Here is a 19931-nt window from a genome sequence, read left to right on the forward strand (position 1 = left end):
ATGTTCCCTTAAGGAACCTGTAAGCAAGACCAGGAAAGAGACTTGGTGCCGCGACCAAGCATGGGGTACTTGGTTAGTTATGAATCCGCCAGAGTCCTAGGACTTTAGGGCAGTAAGCTGATGAGGCCAGTGGTTTCTGCTCCCTGCCCTTTCCTCACTTCATAGAAAAGGAAACAGAGGCTCAGTTACAGTCTTATCTACTCGGTGAAGCCTGACGTTGATGCTTTTTCCTAGAACACACCAAGAGATGCAAGAGTGGATGTGAGTGTGTGTGAGGCAAGCACGAGGGCTCCTCTCCCCTTGTCTTTCCCTCCAGGCATTTACAGGCTCACTGTGTTCCAAGTGGGCCTAACACCTTTCCTGCCTCTCACCTTGTGGAGAAATTCCAACCCACACATTCCAAACCTTCACTTTTTTTCTAAACATGATCAGAGCACTGATTTACAAATTAAAAGGATTCAGGGTGAAAGCAGGAGGAGAAGAAGAACAGCTAGAAAAATACCAGGGGTTTTATGAAAACCCCACCACCCTGGATACAGCTGATCTTATCTGATCTCGGATGCTGAACAGCTGGCCCTAAACCTGGTTTATTGCCCAAGCTGGTTGGCATTGAGGAAACCATAAATCAGGCAGAAAGAACCTTCCCTCTGTAACAGACTTTTCAGGCAACAGAGATGGGATAACGTAGCTAGGAATCAAGGTACTACCCCCACTAACATAGGAAACCAAGCTTTGCATCTCTGCTGGCCAAGCACAGATGACTTTTGTTCCAAAGCGTCGTTGGATGAAACAACATGGCCTCCCAGCTCAACCACCATTGTAACCTGTAGGCACAAGAATTTCCTAGAAGGGAGGAGGCCTGAGAAGCAAAGTGAAGAACAGCTTCCCCCCTCCAGCAGCCACAGTCCCTACAATCCCCCCTAAATTGGTTTTCACCTCAAACTTTTCTACTCCAGCCAATGAAGCACTTTGCACAAACTGGGTAGGGCTGTTACTACGGCAATGGTTTCTGGACACTGATCATGACTACCTGGATCACAGCATCTCCGTCTCTCTCCCCCTCAGAGGGCAATGGAGAATTGGCAGAGGCTGAGCTCAGCAGAGAATAATTAGAGCCCATAGAGGTATACCAAGTGCCTAGAAGTGTGAGTCTCAGACCAGCATGAGGTGCTCCTGATCTGAAAATTCAGCCAACACGAGTTTAACCCCTTGTGCTTTCACTCCACAAATGCAAGTCCATAGGTTTATTTAATTCATTAATTTATTTTGCTGAGGAAGATCCACCATGAGCTAACATCTGTGCCAATCTTCCTCTATTTTGTATGTGGGTTGCTGCCGCAGCATGGCCGCCAACAAGTGGTATATGTCCACGCCTGGGACCTACCCCAGACGCCAAAGTGGAGTGTGTCAAACTTAACACCTAGGCCACGGGGCCAGTCCATATGGGTTTATTTTTAACTAAAACTTTCACTTTTCTTCCTTATCACAGATATTAAGACAAAAAATATGGAAATTAAGATAAGCGAAAGGAAGAAAAAACCACCCATAATTCCCATCGCCCAGAGAGAGCCACTTTTAGTGGTTTGGTATACGGAATCTGTGCTATGCAAATTTGTGTGCTTTTTTAAAAACAACAAAAATGGAATACCATACATGTTGTTTTATAGTGTGCTTCCTCACTTACTACACTGTGGCTATCTTTCTAAGTCAATGAATGCACATTTAAAACATCATTTTTAATGACTGTGTGTTCCTCAGTCATGTGGATTCACTCCATGTTACTCATCCAGGCCCCTCCTGTTGGACATGAAGATTGTGTCTAGTTTTTGGCTATAAGAAAAAAGCACCATGTTAACTCATTATATGATCTTATTTCTTTAGGATAATTACCCCAAATTGGAATTTCTGAGTCAAAGATCCATATATTTTTAAGGCTTTGGGATGTGTATGGGAAAACCGCTATGAATTAATACTGCTACGAGCAGTGTATGTCTGTTTCTTAAACTCTCACTAGTGCTGAACGTCATCCATATTTTCTTCTGGGTTTGACCATGCTCACTTGTAAGTACTTACAAATATAAATAATACTTATACTTATGATCACCTGGCTTCAGAGTTTCTCAGAGAAAGGCAATCTGTAAACACAAAGAATCTAAAATTATCTAGAGTGGGAACACAAATTTTAAGAAGTTTGTGTATGGAACAGGGAGAGAGGACACAGAGTATGTAATAAAATATCGTTTCCAGAACTCTAGCTTTGACATCCTGACTTGTGCAATGCTACACCCACGAAGAAAGCTCCTTTATTGAGTTCCTACTACACGTGAGACACTGTGCTGAGTGATGACACAATCTCGCGATATCTTTACAAGATCCCTCTGAGAGGGGCGTTGTTATGCTCATTTTGAAATTGAGGAGACTGAGGCACAGATTTAACTGACTTCCCCGAGACCATATATATCTGGTAAGCATCTGAGTCAAAAAGATCCAGGGAATTCTGCCTATGATTAGAGCAAGGGAGTCTTTAGACTCAGATGATTTTGCAAATTGACTGTAAGCTGTCCTAGCAGAGGAGAGAGAGTCTGAAGCTCAGTGAAGAAGCACTTATGGTGAATTTAGTGCGGAGAAAGCAATCCCTCCAATCCATGGCTTTAGAAATGGCTCTCTCTGAGATGGACCAGGGCTGTCTCAGTAATCCCATTCAGGGGGTTTCCTATTGAAGGAAGATAAGTAGAGAAGAGTTATTGGCTATTCTTTCTCTCCTTTCGTTTCTGACTGTCTCAGAATTTCTCAGACCTTAGTGTACTTGGGGATATTTGAGTTCCTCTTAAATGCAGATTCCCAGAGTAAACCCAAGACACTCTGGTTTGTAGGGTCTGAAGTGGGTCCCTGGAATCTACATTTCTAACCATCAGTAGAGGCTGATGCGGGTGGTCCTTAGATCAGGCTTTGAGAATCATGGCAAATCTACTGTGCTGAATTACATAACCTGAGATGAATGTGAGATGCCAGCCTCTCCCTGCCAGGGTGGTCCAAAGGAAAACCCATGGTAGGTGGGAACTGAATCCTTTATACTGATGTGCATTTGCTTGGCTAATGACTGGGATATCTTACCCAAGGATAGCAATGGTTTCCCAAGAGGCCTGCCATGCCTATAATACTTCACATAAAGTAATTCTTCAACAGAGAGCCGCCCCCACCTCCTTGCTCTGACCTGTGTAGAGGCGGAATTATTATTCATCCATCAGTAACCTCTCCCTGGTGCCCTGGGCCTGGGTGAGGGATACAGACTGTGCCAGATGTCAGTAAACCCTCTCATAGCCATCAGCTCACTTATTCCAGGAAGATTTCCTACAAGATGAATTCAGCAGGTGATAATTATCATCATTATTACAATATCAGCTTCTTCAGTCGTCACTCTGGTCATCATCAGCAGCAGCATCTAACACTGACGAAGTGGCTCTCTTTGCCCAGGCATTGTACCAAACACTGGACTTGTATGATTTCTTTTAATCACACCATACTGCTTTGGGGAAGACCCCATTATAGTTTTACTCTCATTTTTTCGGCCAAGAGACTAAGGCACAGAGAGTGGAAGTAACATGTCCTAGGTCACACAACTAATACATCGTGGAGTCAGAATTCCAGCCCAGCCATCTGCCTACACTTGAGTGGATCCCATGATTCTTATTTTATTAGAAGAGAGGGACCTGGGGCAAGGGGGAGGGGGCAAGATTGCGACTTGCCCAGGACCATGAAATTTGTCAGTGGTGTCATTAGATCAATTACCAGGGCCTTGCTGACTTTCTGCCCTGGCCTCTTTCGACAAGCCTGCTGCTTCTAGATGGTGTTAGGACCGACTCTGAAAAGGGAAGCTTTCAGTTAATTAATGGCACTGAGTAGAAAGCAAGTTGTGGTCCTGAGGGAACTCTGTACTATTACTTAAGCTCCTGGCATGAGTGGCCAAGAGGCTGAGTCTATCAGAGTTCTGCAGTGATACAGGTATTAGACAACATCTATGGCTCCCAGGACAGGTGCTGGGGCTCCACTCACATCTGGGCTCTGTTTGGGCGTTGAATGCCATGCTACCCACCGAACAGTGCTTCTGACTCTCTTTGTCAGTGTGCTGGTGACTTGGCTTGAGGCTGCTAAACTCACTGTGGGCCTTCAGGCCCCCTGGAACATTTCCCATCCATTCAGTGTGCAAAGGCTGGGTGCGGGCCTCTAGATTGCCCTGGACAAGATCAACTCCGAGCCCGCGGACCTTGGAAAGTTCAGCTGGGAGTTCGCTTATACCAACTCAGCCTGTGGTGCCAAGGAGTCTCTTGCTATTTTTACCAACCAGGTCCAGAGAGAACAAATTTCTGCCCTGTTTGGACCAGCATGCCCAGAAGCAGCAGAGGTAGAGTATACAGCCTTCTAGAAACTTTGATCGAGTTTCCTTTGGAAGGGATGGTCTTAAAGGTGATGGTACAGACTTGAACCATCTCTTGAAAGGATGGCATTGTTATAAATAATAACTGTGTAGGTCTTGGGTACTATTTCTTTGAGATGTAACTATACTAGACCATGCAATTAGAACAGTTAACATTCCCTGTAATGAAAACCTTTCAAATCAATAACTGTTAGTTCACTCACTAACTTGTTGGTGTTCACTAACATGTGTCGATTGTTTGGACTTGGTGCTATTGTATATTCACTCTAATATTGTCATTATTCACTTTAATGTCAGAGTGAAAGGCTCAGAATAATTAAGAAGGAAATGAATGCTTGGTTTTAAACAGAAAAATATTGCTTGTGTAGATTTCCCTTTGGTGTGTATAATAAATTATTCAGTGATAGTAAAACTAAGCAAGAAAGAACGAATGACAGATTGCAATAAGCCAGGGCAAGAAAATGAGAGAAACAAGTGACTTATGTTTATTTAGTTAATGGGATTCCCTTTGCTGACGTCCTTGGGTATTTTGGCCTCTGAGAGGTGTTGATGCAAAGGCTGAATAGAATGGAGCGTCACAGTTCTCACCCTCAAAAATACTGCAGAGCTATCATTAGTGGGTGCTGTAGAATTAAGTTCACGTTGGAATTTGAATCGTCGTCTCTCCTGGAATTCTCCTTTTAACACATTTTAGCTGTCCAAAGCCTACCCATTCTTCAAAGTCAAGCTCAAATGCCACGGAGCCTTTCTTCATCCCTCCATATTCCTAATTCCCAAATCAGAAGTAATTTCTCATTTCTCTGAACTCCTACGAATCTATTGGCTATAAACATTAAAGGGTATATTTAACTCTAGAGCATTTGTATATGTCTTAGCTCCTGAAAGAGATGAAAATCTCCTTTAAGAGTAAGATCTCCAAAGTTTCTTGTAAATCGTAGGCTTCTAAGAAAAATGAATGAGAAATGAACAAAGAACAAACTAAGAAAGAAAGACTAAGAGAGTGAGTAACAGCTATGAGTGTGGGCTCTGGAACGTTATTGCCTGATTTCTAACCCTGCTCCATTATTCGCTAGCTTTGTAACTTACATCTCTGTGTCCCCATGTTTTCATCTATAAAATGGGTTAATGAGAACACCTATCTCATAGAAATGCTGTAAGAATTGAGGTGATATATGCAAGCTCTCATTAGAATGCTCGGTACATAGTAAGCGCTCAATAAAAGTCCAATATTGTTATTCTTGTCCTCTGAGGTCTTGCATCCTCAAGTTGGATCCAAGACATTATCATCCATGCTCCAAAAGAGAGGATCTAGTATGACCCATAGACTCACTGAATCCACAGTTTATGCAGATACCTTACAGTGGGGTGAGAGTGGCATAAACTCAATTATTGAAAGACACCCTTTTGGTTGCTTTCAAGATTATTGGTTTGCTGGCCTCTGTGTGGAACATCCCCATGTTTGACTTTGTTGGACAAACAGCAAAACCGGAAAATGACTTCTTGTATGACACCTATGTGAAACTCGTGCCCCCCATGCACAAAATTGGTGGTGTGCTCCAGAAAAGCCTCTGATACCTGGGCTGGAAACACATCGGGATGCTGGGAGGTCACTCTAGGACTTCCTCCTGGGATGGAGTGGATGAGTTGTGGAGGGTTGCAGAGAATGAACTCAGGTCCCATTTCACCATCACTGCCAGTGTGAGATACACCAACAATGATCGAGCCCTCCTCCAGGAGAATCTTAGGAGCATGTCAGCAACTACCAGGGGTAAGTAGAAAAGAGTCTCCCATTGCTTATGTTTGGAGAGACAAATAGGAAAAGCAGACTGTTTGAAAAAACTGAGAACTCTTCATTTTTCTATGGGTGTAAAAAGCAGACACAAACAGGGTACAAAAGTAATGATACATAAAAGCATCACCAACAACAGAAAAATTCTTTGGGTTTTTTTTTTGGTCTAAAGTGAAATCTCTGATGCTATAGTGATATGATGCACAGAATAAGCTCTGGAAGTATCTTCCAGGTGGGCTGGGTCCTGGACTTGCGTGGTTGTTCAGAGCATGGGCTCTGGAGACAGACGTACTTGGGTTTGAAACCAGCCTCTGACACTTTCTAGCTGTGTACTCCTGGGAAAGTACCTTAATCTCTCTGTGCCTCAGATACTTTATCTGCAAAATGGAGACAATCATCCTACCTACCTCATAGAACGGTGAGGATTAATTAGGGTCATGCTGTACAGTGCTGGACATAGTAATTGGCCAATATATGATAGCAATTATTTTTGTTATGGTGCTTATAGGGCTGCACTTTCTAGCAGGAATTAGTAACTGATTCCTCTCTGTTCTTCAAATAAACTAAGCTCTTTCTGGCCCTGGGACTTTGCAATTTGGCCTGGAGTGCCATCTGCAATCCTACCTCACTCCACCCAGTGCTCTTTCTGTGGGTAGCTTCCTCTCATCCTTCTAGAATCAGCTCAGAGTCCACCTTCTCCGAGGGGCCTTTTCTGACTACTTGATTAGAAATGGTTTTACCCCTGTTACTATTACAGCATCCTCCCTGCCCCCACTAATTAGAATCTTGAATGATCTCTTTAATTTCTTCACTTGTATACTGTCTGTCTGACTGACAGCTCCCTGAGGACAGGGGCCTTCTCTCTTGCTCACTGTGTTTCCTGTGCTTAGCACAGTGCCTGGTACACTGTTGGAGCTCAGATAAATAGATTACAATTTACGTCATTAAAAAAAAATAAATCACTACTTCATGTGACTTCCCATGGTCAGTTCATGTGTGTGGCCTCAAAATGCATGCTGACACATTTGGATGGGAGAAAAGGAGGATGGCCCACTCCCTTCCCATCCCAGCTCAGAAAGTTTGAATGCCCCTGATTCTAGGCCCTCTGTGAACTCCTCCTAACCGATGTGTGGCTGGTGAGACACAAGCTGAGTCTGTTGTTCTGAGTCCATTAAGCAAAGACACTAGAGCTCTAGAGTACAGACATGCTCCCAGACTTCTTCAGCTTGGACTTGGGAGAGAGCTGCGGTGAAGTCTTTGGTCCAAAAAGCAAAAGCTGCCAGGTTGTATAATGCTGGTCTGGTTCAAGAGGTGTACTCTCTGGGAATAGTTTAGGCATTCTTATTTCCTAAAGCATGCTCGAGGAAAAAATGTTCATGTCTCATTTGGAGTGGCTTCAGGCTAGACTTCAAAAGTGTGCATGCATGCATGCACGTGACCATGTACAATTGGCCCACTCTGTTTTCTCTTACAGTTATCATCTTAATCTGCAGCTCAGAGGATGCCCAAATTATTCTGCTGGCTGCAGAGAAGCTGGGACTCAACACAGGAGAATTTGTCTTCATTATTTTGCAGCAGTTGGAGGCGGGTGCCCACGACCCCTCAATGGCTCCCGCAGTAAGAGGTAACATGTAGGGAGCACTTGCTATGTGCTAGATGCATTAGCTCACTGAATACTCGTTATGACCCTAGGAGGCAGGCACTCTTGTGTCCTCATCTTAAGATCAGGAGACTGGGACTGAGCTGGAAGAACTTACCTGGAGTTCTTTTGCACAGTTAGTGAGAGGTTGAGCTGGGCCTTGAACTGGGCCGCTGGCTCTGGAGCCTAGCCCTCTGTGGTCTTTGTCAGGGAACACCAGCTGAGGAAGGACTATTATTTCTACTGGGTAGCTGAGACCTTCCCAAAGGACTCTCCAGCACAAGTGGCTATCACTTCCTTTTCTCCCATGGTCACTTCCCTGTGTCCCTGTTGGAGTTCTAACGGAGGCCTGGAGAGACTAACATCCTGGTCCAGTGAGGCAATCTAAGGTGATTTGGTTCTTTTGGTAATGATAGGAATAACTGAAATGTACCACGTGCCTCCTATGAGTACCAAGTTGCACATTTTACATGCGTCGCTGCATTTGATAGTACCAAGAGCTCTGTGAGGTAGACATGCCGTGCATTAATTCCAGGCATCATTGCACTCAGTATTCCAAACAGCCTCATAAGCTAGATATTATTAGCACCCCATTACAGATGCAAAAATTGACGCTTAGATAAGAAGGTACCTTACCCAAGATCTCAGAGCTCCCAAGTAGCATGGCTGGTCTTCCAAACCTGGTCATTTGGACTCTGGGCCCAAGCCCTTTGCCCCACACAGCTCAGCCTGATGGGGTGTTTACTGGGTGCCAGGCTCCACTATGAGCATTTGAGATACTAAAACTCATTTCAGCTTACAACCACCCCGTCGGGTAGTTACTTTCATTTTCTTCATTTTACAGATGTGGAAACTGAAGCCCTGAGAGGTGACAACTTGCCCAAGTTCACACGACTAGTATGAGCAGAGCTAGTATTCAAAACCGGTTGGGCTGGCCTCAGTGTCTGCACATTTAACCACCACACTATACTACCAGACATCTTAAAAAAGCCACTTGCATTTAGGTATGGACAGACTGTATATTTTTTCCAGCAGCTTTATCTTTCTAAAATGTGCATGTTTTATATGATCATAAGAAGCTGAAATGGCAAAAGGGAATAAAGGAAGATGTATAATAAGGTCCCAGATTTCTTTGATTTTTTTTATCACGGTGTGTTTCGGATCACCAAAAGCATCTCAGATTCTTAGGATGGCCAGCCGAAATTCTACACTTATGCTCAACTTTCCAGAACATCCTCCTACCCTCCCTTTTCATTGCTGTCCACCCCTTTCTCCTCACTTGTCGTCTCACCTCTGCCTTCAGAAAGATGGGAGGAGAGGATGGGCCAAATCTTAGCATTGACAGGGGAACCCTTCCAACCCCATGGTTACTTTCTCCTAAAACCTTGATGACCAAATTCCAATTGTTTTGTGGCGCAGAAAGAATGTAGACTAAAAATATACCACACAACATCCATGCAGTTGAATTCATGCTGCTTTAAAGAAGAATAGCATAAATCCACTCTATAAAGATGTTCACGACATAGGCTTAAGGGGAAAAGAAATCAAACTTCAGAAGAGCAGTGTAGTGGGATATAATTTACGTGAAACACACACTCACACACACACCCCTCTGTACGTGCCTAGAAAATCTGAACACCTCTCAGAGTGGGATGGGAGGGACAGCAGGGAATCGGGGAAGGTCCTACTGTCTGTCATATACGTATATACAAGGAGTGGATATTCCTTTCTTAATAGTAATAATATAGATAATAATGATAATAACAAACCACTCAAGTCACAAACAAAAACTCTAGAATCGACAGTCCTAAGTTTTTCATGTTTTCGCCATCCACTGGTAAAAGTTAAGCTTTCTACCTCTTAGCTGCTTGATGCTCCAGGTAAGTTTTTATTTTTTATTTATTTATTTTTTGGCTTCCTTCCCACTTCGAGGCTAGCTAGAAAACATGGAACTTGCATGGCAGGCCTTCCAGAGTCATTGTGTTTCCGAGGATTAGAATGTAACGATTCAAATTCAACACTGACTTTCGTGCAGTTCTGTGCTCAGATTATTTCCTACAGAACGGCTCCATTTATTTAATTATTTTTCAGGACAGTTTTTGGAAGGAGGTATTGACAAATGGGAAGGTGATGCACCTCCCCAAAGTCTATGAGTCAGTGTTTCTCATCGCTCTCAGCTCCCACGGAGAAGGCCCTGGAGGTGAAGGCTTCCGAACACAGCTACCAAAGGCTGAGGGGGCCGCCATTCCACAGCGCCATCCCCGCAGAGGAGCAGGTGTGGCACAGGGCCTTCCTGCATGGGTCCCGCCCCCACGTCTTTGAGGATATTTATAGTTGGCTTTTACATTCTCCCTCTTATTTCCCCTACTCCTTCATACACACACACTTCCTCATTTTCCATAGCCCCAAATAAACAGTGGTCTGATGCTGTCTTGTGAAATCAGCACCCCAGGACCACAGAGGAGGACAGAGGTTACTAGATGGGAGGCCAGGTGGTCTTTGGAGTCAGAGACCTGGGCTCCCATCTTAGTTCTGCTATTGACTAACTGTGGGACCTTGACCTGAATTGCTTAACCTCCCTACACCTCCGTGTATTCACCTGAAAGATGGGACTGACAGTGACATCTTTCTCCCAGGCTGTGGTTTTGAGTGTCTAATAACCTAGTACACGGAAGTAGCAGAACAGACAGCAGTGGGTACTCAGACCATGACAATCTCCTTTCCCAGCAGCATGCCAGGACCAAGAACAAGAATGGATTCTGGTCAGAGATGTGGAACTCGGATAGGTCAAGGCAAGCACATGGTCTGGAGCAGGGAGAAGACAGTTGGGAGAGAGATTATCAGGCACTGGTGGTCTCAGTATGTGTGGGATCATGGGGCAAAGTGTCTGGTTCCCACAGAGAAGTTTTTATAGAGAGACCATTGGACAGAGCTGGGGCCAACTGTGCAGCCAAGAAGAGCCTGGAGGTGATGACAGGCCACTGATGACAGGGATTCCATTAGGAATGAGGCAGCTGATCACAGACCCAACACACAAGAAAAGCTATCCATCAACAAATATTTGGGGAGTCGTCTACTAAGTGTCAGCTCCGTACCAGGTTCTATGAGGAGAACAGTGCATAGCACTTAGGAGGCACTTGTATTTTTGTTGACTAAATAAATACGAGAATATGTTTTGAAGACCTACTATGTGCCAGGTAGTGCAATGGGTAGGTACTTTGCAAATTCTGCCTCATTTAACTGTCCTTATGCTCACCATGACAATGGGTTTATCCCTATTTTATAATTGAGTGAGCTGAGATTCAGAGAGATTATGGAACTTACCCCAAGTTTCATAGCCAGTAAGTAGCAGGGCCAACCTGACTCCAAAATCTACCCTCTTTCAATTAAATCATACTCGTTCCCATTTATGGCCTAAAGAGCTGTTCTCAATCTGAAGGATCATGTGATCAAATAGGAAGAAGGAGGCCTAAGGAGAAAAAGTAAAGATTGTGATATCTGCACATCACAATATAGCTTGGCCCGGGCCACGTGGAGGGCCCTCCACTTTCTGTGGAACGATGGGAAACATGTTCTACGTTACTCCATCAAGAGGATGGAGTGAGATTCCTCCTAATAGAGCCTCAGGCCGTGACTCAGGAAGCTGTGAGCCATTTAAAACCCTGCCTTTGCTTCCCCCATTGAAGGTGAGCCCTTCCTCTGCCTACCTTCACGACACCATCCGGCTCTATGCTCAGACCGTGAGGGAGATGATCCAGGCTGGAAGAGATTTCCGGGATGGGCGGCAGTTGGTCGGCACTCTGAAAGGTTCCAATCAGACTGCACTGCAGGGTAAGTGGCTTGACTGCTGATGGGTTTTCTGGACTCAGGCCTGCAGCCCAAATCGGTGGGGCTTTGAGACGTCGGGCGTGTGATTAAAAGCCTGCCTCACGCTGAGTCATTCCTGGAGACTCAAGTCTTCTGTAAGGGGTGCTTGAGGTTAAACCTCCCAGCTGCCACAGCCCACTCTTCCTGCTCTGTCCAGAAGGCTGCCCAGACCAGCTGAGAGGACCTCTGGGCTACCTTATCCCCTGCCCTCTGGAAACTCTCTCCCATAGCTCCATTCAAACAGAATCCATCAAGAATAAAACTGAGGAGAGTGAGACCTGCCTCCTGGGGGTCATTTCCATAATCCTTCCCATCCTGCGTCCTCCCTGGTGGGGCGCTGGGCCTGATTCATGTCTATCCACCTCTAAAGATGGCGCTTATCCCATTGGACTTCCTTGCAGGGGTGAGGATTGGCTTGAAAGTGAGCTGTTTTAAAACGACCCTGGGAGCTGACCAACTGCTATCTCTTTCTGTACTCCAGTTTTCTCATTTGTAAGACAGAGAGAACACCTCCTGCCACATATCATCATAATAACCAGCATTTATTGAGGGCTTACGTTATACCAAGCTGGGTGCCAAGAGCTTCTGTGTGCTAGCTCATTTAATTCTCACACAACCCGGGAGGGAGTCTGTTACTAACTGTATGATGCTCCACAGGTGAGTAAACGCAGGGTAGAAAGGTTATGTACTTGTCCAAGGTCACAAAATTACTAAATGGTGGAACCAGAAGTCAAAATGAGGCCTGCCTTTCCCCAGGGCTCCTGTTCTTCACCGCTGTGTGACGCTGGGAGCCAGTGAACTATCTCAAGGGCTCGGCACATGGGATGCTCAGTAAATGGTAGCTATTTATCTTTTCTTTGGCTTATCACTCACTTAATAAATTACGACCTAAATTTTGTTCTAAAATTTAAAGACAGGGGCTAAGTCTTGCTCTTTGGGGTTTTCATAGGCTCAGTTCACATTTACCCCATCAACACCTTTGCCAAGTGGAAATATTAACCTGCCTCTCTTCCTTCTTTTCTTCCTGACCCTGAAGCATTTGCTTAAAAAAAAAAAAAAAAAAAAGGGAGGTTGGGGGAGTCTGTCTTCCTGTTCTCAGTGTAATCCCCCCTGCCAGATCAATTAATTCCTCTTTCCTGCCTTCCAGAAATTCCCAGGGCCTGAATGAGGGGAGGGTGTGAAGGCAGCGAGGTCCTTCAATAGAGTCCGAGGCATCTCACCTTGGTTTGGGGGTGCCTGGGCTCCTTTCAGGGACTCAAGGCTGGAGGATCCCCCGCCCCTTCCAAACTGGCTTCTGTTCCCTTACGGGCTGCAGGACTGGCCGTTGACAGGATTAGGATATTTGTCTCTGTTTCTTGTGTTCATTTCTGCCACATGGTGCGGCCAGGACCACAGCCACACAACTTACCAGTGCCAAAAGCCCTTACACCAGCTGGGAAGAGTCCGCTTGTCAGTCTAGGAGGCCAAATTAGGAAACGGAACGGCCATCACGTCTTTGGGCAGTGAACAAACCACACACTGCAAGCAGCCACCCTCCTGTCATTGTCGCATTTGCTGCAGCCCCACACCCCTGTGCACACCTTAGGAGGGAGCTGTGCTTGACTTCACATTCAGGATGCCAGCGTGCATGTGTGCACAGCAAGCAGTGTGGGGTGCTAGGAGGAACATGGTATTGGGGCCCAGGAGGCCTGCCTCTTCCCGGCTCTGGAAACTTGGCCGCGTCTGTGCCTCCAGGCCCCACTTGTTAGGAGTGGATGACGTTGCCTCCTCTGCAGGGTGGATTGGGACTAGATGTGTGAATTCACCATGACCCACAGTGTCGGGGACATAGTAGGTGCATAATAAATGGTGATTTTGTGTCCCATCCCCAAGTGCCCAGTGGGGCAAATCAGCAATAAGTCCTATGTCAGCCCATGAGTCCTAGTTTGGGTGTGGAGGAGCTTTACTTTACTCCTCCAGGATCTGTGCTGTGTCCTTTCTGCGTGGGGTTGAGCACATTTTAAGCAAGAACAAAGAACGCACCTGAGCCAGGCCTGAGCGCTAACCAAAACCAGCAGGGGGGGGTGCACTGAGAACAAAGCTTGCAAACCAGTGCCCCAGTGCCTGAGGCGTGGAGTGGGTGAGGGGAGGAGGGTGGTAGGAGCTGGGTGGAGGCAGCTGTCTCCAGCCCCGGCCAACTGCTGCCATGTCATTCGGCCTCCTTTTGTCACATCTGATTGTTCCGGGGAGGCATAAATCTTGGGTTTTACGTGAAATTAATTGGAAACTGCTTAACTTATTTTTTGTTAATGCTGGATAGGCCTCGCCAGCATAGGCCTAACAAAATACATCTGCCTGCCCACAGTGGCCCTTGAGCTCCACCAGGGTACCATCTTCAAACTTCCTTCTTTTTCTCACTCCCCTCTTTGACCCTCTCTTGGATGCCCTGAAATGGCAAAAACTTCATGGCTGGTTTTCAGTGACTGCTGCGGGAGGGGTTCTGCTGATATGAGCCAGCAGGCTGGCATTTCCAGCCACGTGCTCCTCTCTGTCCTCCTTACTGTGTACAATCTTCTCTTTTCCAGGAATCACTGGCCCCGTGTTTTTGGACTCCCGGGGAGAAAGGTGCAAGGATTACGCGGTCTATGCCATACAGAAATCGGGAAACCGGTCCCTCTTCCTTCCCATCCTTCAATATGACAGCTACCAGAAAGTGATCAGGTAGGGGCAGGACATCTCCTCTCTGCAGGAAGAGATCTGGGAGGAGAGGGAGGGCCAGGGGTCCTGCAGGGAGGCCAGTTTGGAATCCAGCTCCTAGAATCCACCACAGGTTGTCTGGTGCTCTCTGAACTCACCAAGATCCACGTTGGGGCATTAAGATGATCTCGTCCTTGATTGTGGTTGTGGCTCAGCCACTTTAGATTCCAGTTGAGAACACGGCACCCGCTAACTGCACCTCTGCAGGGGCCTGGGCCTCCTCTGATGCTCCAGCCAGGCAGGTCATACTGGCCCACGGTCTCAGGGAGAGGCCCTGGCTCAGGGGGGTGATGGGGCACAGCGCCCCCTGCAGGGTCGGATCCACAGTCAGCAAAACCCTCTCATCCAGACAGCCTGACTCCAAAACAGATAGCCTTGTAGACACCGGGCCCTGGTGCTGTCCTGGGTTCCCAGTACCCAGGAATCCCTGGAAAAATCTCTGTTTCTGTTCTCTCAGCTATAAATCAATGAGAAAACCAAGAGGAAACCTAAAGCTTAACTCAGTTTCTATTTGTCCCAGCCATCACCACCCTTAATCCAGATTTGATTTGGTACTGTTTTTCTCCCCTATTCTTGTGGAATTTTAAGGTACCAAAATGGGTTGACCCAGGAAATGAAATAACCAGGGCAGACTAGGTCCACAGTACTGTAGGAACAGGCATTCTCCTTGTCGGGGGAGATGTTTTGGTCTGTGAAATGTCAAGGTGATCTGTGACAAGATTCATCTATATCCAACATGGGAGAAAATCCCAGCAACCCTGGAGAATTGGAGCATCTTTTTTAAATCAAAAGTGACATGGTTTAAATAAAAAGATTGAGTCAGCTATTCTTCCCGTCTGAAAGATATCGCTCTTCCATGAATTAGGTTGCCTGTAGGCTGGATTTAAAGTCAGGTGAAGTAGGAAAATTGCACGAATTCATAGGAAGTTTGAATTCAGAGACGAAGGCCTGCTGTTTTGTAAATGACATGCTCAAATTTGCTCAAATATTGAATCAGAATCTATGCTAAATCTGAGGTAGACACAAGCAGAATAAATCAAGTGAGCGTTGTGTTTAATTGTCTTTTTTTTTTAAGACCCGTGAGGAATTTCTCCATTATCATTTGGCCTCATGGCTCCCTTCCTGAAGACAGACCTGGCTGTGGATTTTACAAAGAGATCTGTGAAGCTGAGCCGGCTTTTACAGGTCAGTGTGGGCTCTTAGAGTAGCTGGAAGGCCTTCTCTACAGCAGAACTTCCCAACAGCGGCAGCATATTGACATTCTGGGTGGGATAATCTTTGCGTGTGTGGGGCTGTCCTGTGCATTGTAGGATGCTGAGCAACATCTCTGGTCTCCACATACTAGAGGCCAGAGGTACCCTCTAATTGTGACAACCCAAAATGTCTCCATACGTTGACAAATATTCCCTGAGGAGGCAGCATCGCCTGCCTCCCCGGTTGAGAACCTCTGCTCTAGGGAAACCTGGCTCCTGAGGGTTGAGTCTCAGGAACTTCATTTCTAAGGCAGTAGAAAGAGTCTGGACAGAGGAGTGTTGTTTGGTGGCCAGGAGCCCAACCCTGAAATTAGATGGATAACGCCTGAGAACAACCCTAAGGGGAGCATATAGTAAATATTTAATAAAAGATGGTGGTAGTATTAGAAGTCATCATTACTATCTCTCTACTATGGAAGTTTCTATACAAAGCGGGAGGTGAGCGCAGTTGCCATGGGAACCAGAGGGGAGGTCAGGAAAGGATTCCTGGAAGAGACAAGGGTGAGTGGATTCAGTGTGTCCTAACTTGGACCCACGCCTGGGCAGCCTTTGAGCATCTGCTTGGCAGAGCCAGGCTGCGGCCAGGATGTGCTCACTTCTCTCTTAGGCAGGCCTGAGCAACAATATGTCTCTGTCCTCCAAGTATGACTGCTGGGATCCTCACGATGACCCTTCTTATCACTGTCTTGGAAGCTGTCATCATAGGTCTGATTTTGAGGATGCAGAGGGGAAAACTGCAGAGGCAAAATAAAGACATTGGGTGGCAAATCAATTATGATGACATCACCATTCTGCCCCAGAACAAGGTGAGGCCACAGCTGGCCCAGACATCCAGTTTCCTGCTCACTGCTGGTGATCTGTAGATGGGACCTCATTCAGGAGTTTAGGAGAGCAGAGGTTGGCTCATTTATAGTGAGAGCTTAATGGAGAGTCTTGAGGCCTGAGTTCTGGTTCTAGGCCTACCACTTCCTTGCTGAGTATCTGGGAACATCATTTCTGGGCCTCAGTTTCTGAATACTTGAAAATGATCAGATGGTCTCTAAAGTTCCCTTCAGCTCTATTACCCTGTGGGGATAAGAACCCATCTATCCTGCTCGAATATTAAGGCTATCTCCTGGGGAGCATTTAGTAGTTTTCAAAGTCATATTAACTCCTCTAGTCTACTGACGACTAAGACAGTAAGGTTCATTTGCTCAACACACACATGTTGCACATCTACCGTAGGCCAAGCATAGGGCAAGGCATGGGGACAAACCACAGAGGAGATGCCTTCCGGTGGGGACAAGTGCTCTGAGAGGTGTCCACAAGGTGAGACAGAAGCCCTGCAGATGGAAGGACGAAATGTCTCAGCATCGTGAAAGCTTCAGAGAGGAGATGACCTTTGGGAAGAGTGATTTTGCTTGCGGTGACCAGGAGAGAAGTGCACAAGCTGTGCCAAGATGTGGGGTGTACTGGGACTTTGCAGGTACCAAGTCAAAGAGGCTTCAATATGCTAAGACCAGGAGATTGGGGTTCACTAGTAGGTCATGTTCAAAGGTCCCTGGGCTTCTGGGGCTCACTGTCTGGTCTTGGGGTGAGTGGCAGGTTGAGGGCGGAGGTGCGGTGGGGAGGAATGCTTCCTCTTCCCTCTTCAGCCAAAGCAGCTCTGCTGTGATCTACCTGGTTTCTACCTTGTGGTTCCGGGTGAGACTCTCTTTGAAAAACAGGATTCCTCTGTTTTAGGCACATTCTCTAGGTGTTGGGGAGGCACTGGGGGTGTTAGAGAGGTAACACGGTTAGCCGCTCATTTAGAGAAATGACTCTGACACCAGGTCACACATTGAGTAGGTGCCAGAGCCGGAGCTTGAATTTGGGCAGTCTGACGCCAGAACCTTAACCATGACACTGTCCGTTGGTGGTACAGATGCAAGATGGATGCTTATAACAGTTAAGCACCCACACTTTGGGTCAAAGAGATCAGGGTTCGAGTCCTTACTCTCGCATTAATTAACTGTGTGACTTTGGCACTCATTTTCCTCATTTATAAAAGGTACAGTCTCTTCGGTACTTGATCGTACTCCTGAGAGCAACAGAATCATGTCCTGTTTTACAGCTGTCCCAGAGAAGCTCACCTGTGTCAAGAGTGAACAACAGTAATTCGTCTAGTGTGATGATTTCTAGGAACTTCAGCTCCTTTGTCAAGAGCCAGCATGGGGAAGAGCTCTTTTATGCCCTAGTAGGCTTTACCAGGTACTTCTGTGGGCGAGGTGGCGCATGTAGCTGTTAGTGTGTGTCTCTGTTTTCTGCATGTCCTTGCTGTCAGACAGGGCATTCTGAATAGGGGGACATTCTCCAAGCAAAAGCCAAGGTAGTCTTGTGACTCCAGACTGGTGCTTCTCGAAATTTAATGTGCATATGAATCACCTAGGGCTCTTGTTAAAATGCAGAGTCTGGTTCAGTAGGTCTGGGGTGGGGCCTGAGATTCTGCATTTTCTCTAACAAACTTCCAGTTGATTCCTATGTTGACTTTTAGATGAGACTCAACTCTGTCCAATAGAACTTTCTATGAAGATGGATATATTCCAAATCTGCATGGTCCAACATGGTAGCCACTACCATCATGGGATTATTAAACATTAGTGTGAGAGGGGAACTGAATTTTAAATTTTAAATAATTAAATTAAATTTAAATTGAATTAGCCCCATGTGGCTAGTGGCTACCTTATTGGACAGTGTAGTCCTAGAACATGGATTATTTCATCCTTGGTACCTTAGCACTGATGGCCTAGTCACGGGTACTGATGCTTCTGCTGTGTAAACAGTGGCAGCTGCTGAGGCCTACAGCATGATTCCTGCCTGCCCTTTCTCACCCTCTCTTCTACACCCCAGATCATTACGGCTGCCTGTGCTTGGCACTCCTTCAGAAGTTCAAGGCCCCTGGGAGAAAATTATGTAAAGGAATAACAAATCTATATTTATTCTTTAAAATGGAGTTCCTGAAGAGTAAGGGCAAAGAGCTCCAAGCAAGGGAAGACTTGTTCCTTGCTCTAAATTGGGTTTAGCAAAGATTGGAACCAAGTCATTCCCTATGCAACTGAACTTATCTTTCTAAATGTTTGTTTACTTGAATTTCAAACTACAAAAACCTCCTGGGATATTACCAACCGTAAAACCCTAAGGACCACCATTCATACAAAACTGTATATTATAGTCAACTAGCTATTTAGAGATGGAAGCCAACAATCCACAGCATATCACGATTGGTTAACCTTCCTCAAAAGTATTTCCCTCCTCTCTCAAAAAGCTTCACTGGGTTCCCCATCTCTGTTGCTTGAATGATGGTGTCCAAACTCTTTAACAAGGGATTCAAGGCTCTCTATTGCATAGACCCAACCTACCTTAAGAAGTTTTTTTCCTGGCCTAAATCCTATGCTTATCAATTGGTCCTGCTGATTATGCCATGTATGTTTCACCCTCAGACAATGCCGTGCCCGCTGCCCTTTCTCCTACCCCATCTGGAACCTTCTTATCCTTCAAGGTTCAGCTTAAGCATCACCTCTTTCAAGAAGCCTTTCCTTCATCACACAGGAATTCCTTCCTCCTTGGAACTCCCATCACAGTCCTTAGTCCTTTTGCTAGTAATCCCATACTAAAAGTGCCAGATCTCAGGTTGACATTTAACTCATCCCGAAACTTACTTTCCCTTGTTTCCAGATTCTCTCTCTTCTTCTACCCAGATCTTTCCCGGCTGTTGTATAATTTTGTGGTGATTGATTAAATGACTCTCTAAAAGCAGACTCAATAGGTAATAACAATAGGATATACCACTTACTGAAAACTTGACATGTGCCAGCAACAACCTTGTGAGACAGCTTTTATTTTTATATTTCAATTTCTGTGTAGACTACATCATGTTCACCAGCTGAAGACCAATTACGATCCATCATCATACACGTTTTTATTTTTTTATTTTTATGTTTTGAGGAAGATTAGCCATGAGCTAACATCTGCTGTCAATCCTTCTCTTTTTGCTGGGGAAGACTGGCCCTGAGCTAACATCTGTGCCCATCTTCCTCTGTTTTATGTGTGGGATGTCTACCACAGCATGGCTTGATAAGTGGTGCGTAGGTCTGCACCAGGGATCCAAACTGGTGAACCCTGGGCCGTTGAAGTGGAGTGCACGAGCTTAACCTCTATGCCACTGGGCTGGCTCCACATAGTTTTATTTTTAAT

General features: G+C 45.8%; 1 protein-coding gene across 1 annotated transcript in view; it reads left to right on the forward strand.

Moving 5' to 3' along the window:
* Positions 1-4018: 4018 nt before the first annotated feature.
* Positions 4019-19931, forward strand: part of LOC106837558 (guanylate cyclase 2G-like) — a 126821-nt gene continuing 110908 nt past the window's right edge. Inside the window, 10 exon segments of the mRNA XM_070519210.1 lie at positions 4019-4402; positions 5855-6203; positions 7699-7808; positions 9955-10085; positions 10087-10138; positions 11550-11694; positions 14295-14430; positions 15542-15657; positions 16338-16525; positions 17812-17942. Coding sequence (XP_070375311.1) covers positions 4019-4402; positions 5855-6203; positions 7699-7808; positions 9955-10085; positions 10087-10138; positions 11550-11694; positions 14295-14430; positions 15542-15657; positions 16338-16525; positions 17812-17942 — 1742 coding nt within the window.

This window comes from Equus asinus, chromosome 2 (genome assembly GCF_041296235.1).
Source record: "Equus asinus isolate D_3611 breed Donkey chromosome 2, EquAss-T2T_v2, whole genome shotgun sequence".
NCBI lineage: Eukaryota > Metazoa > Chordata > Mammalia > Perissodactyla > Equidae > Equus > Equus asinus.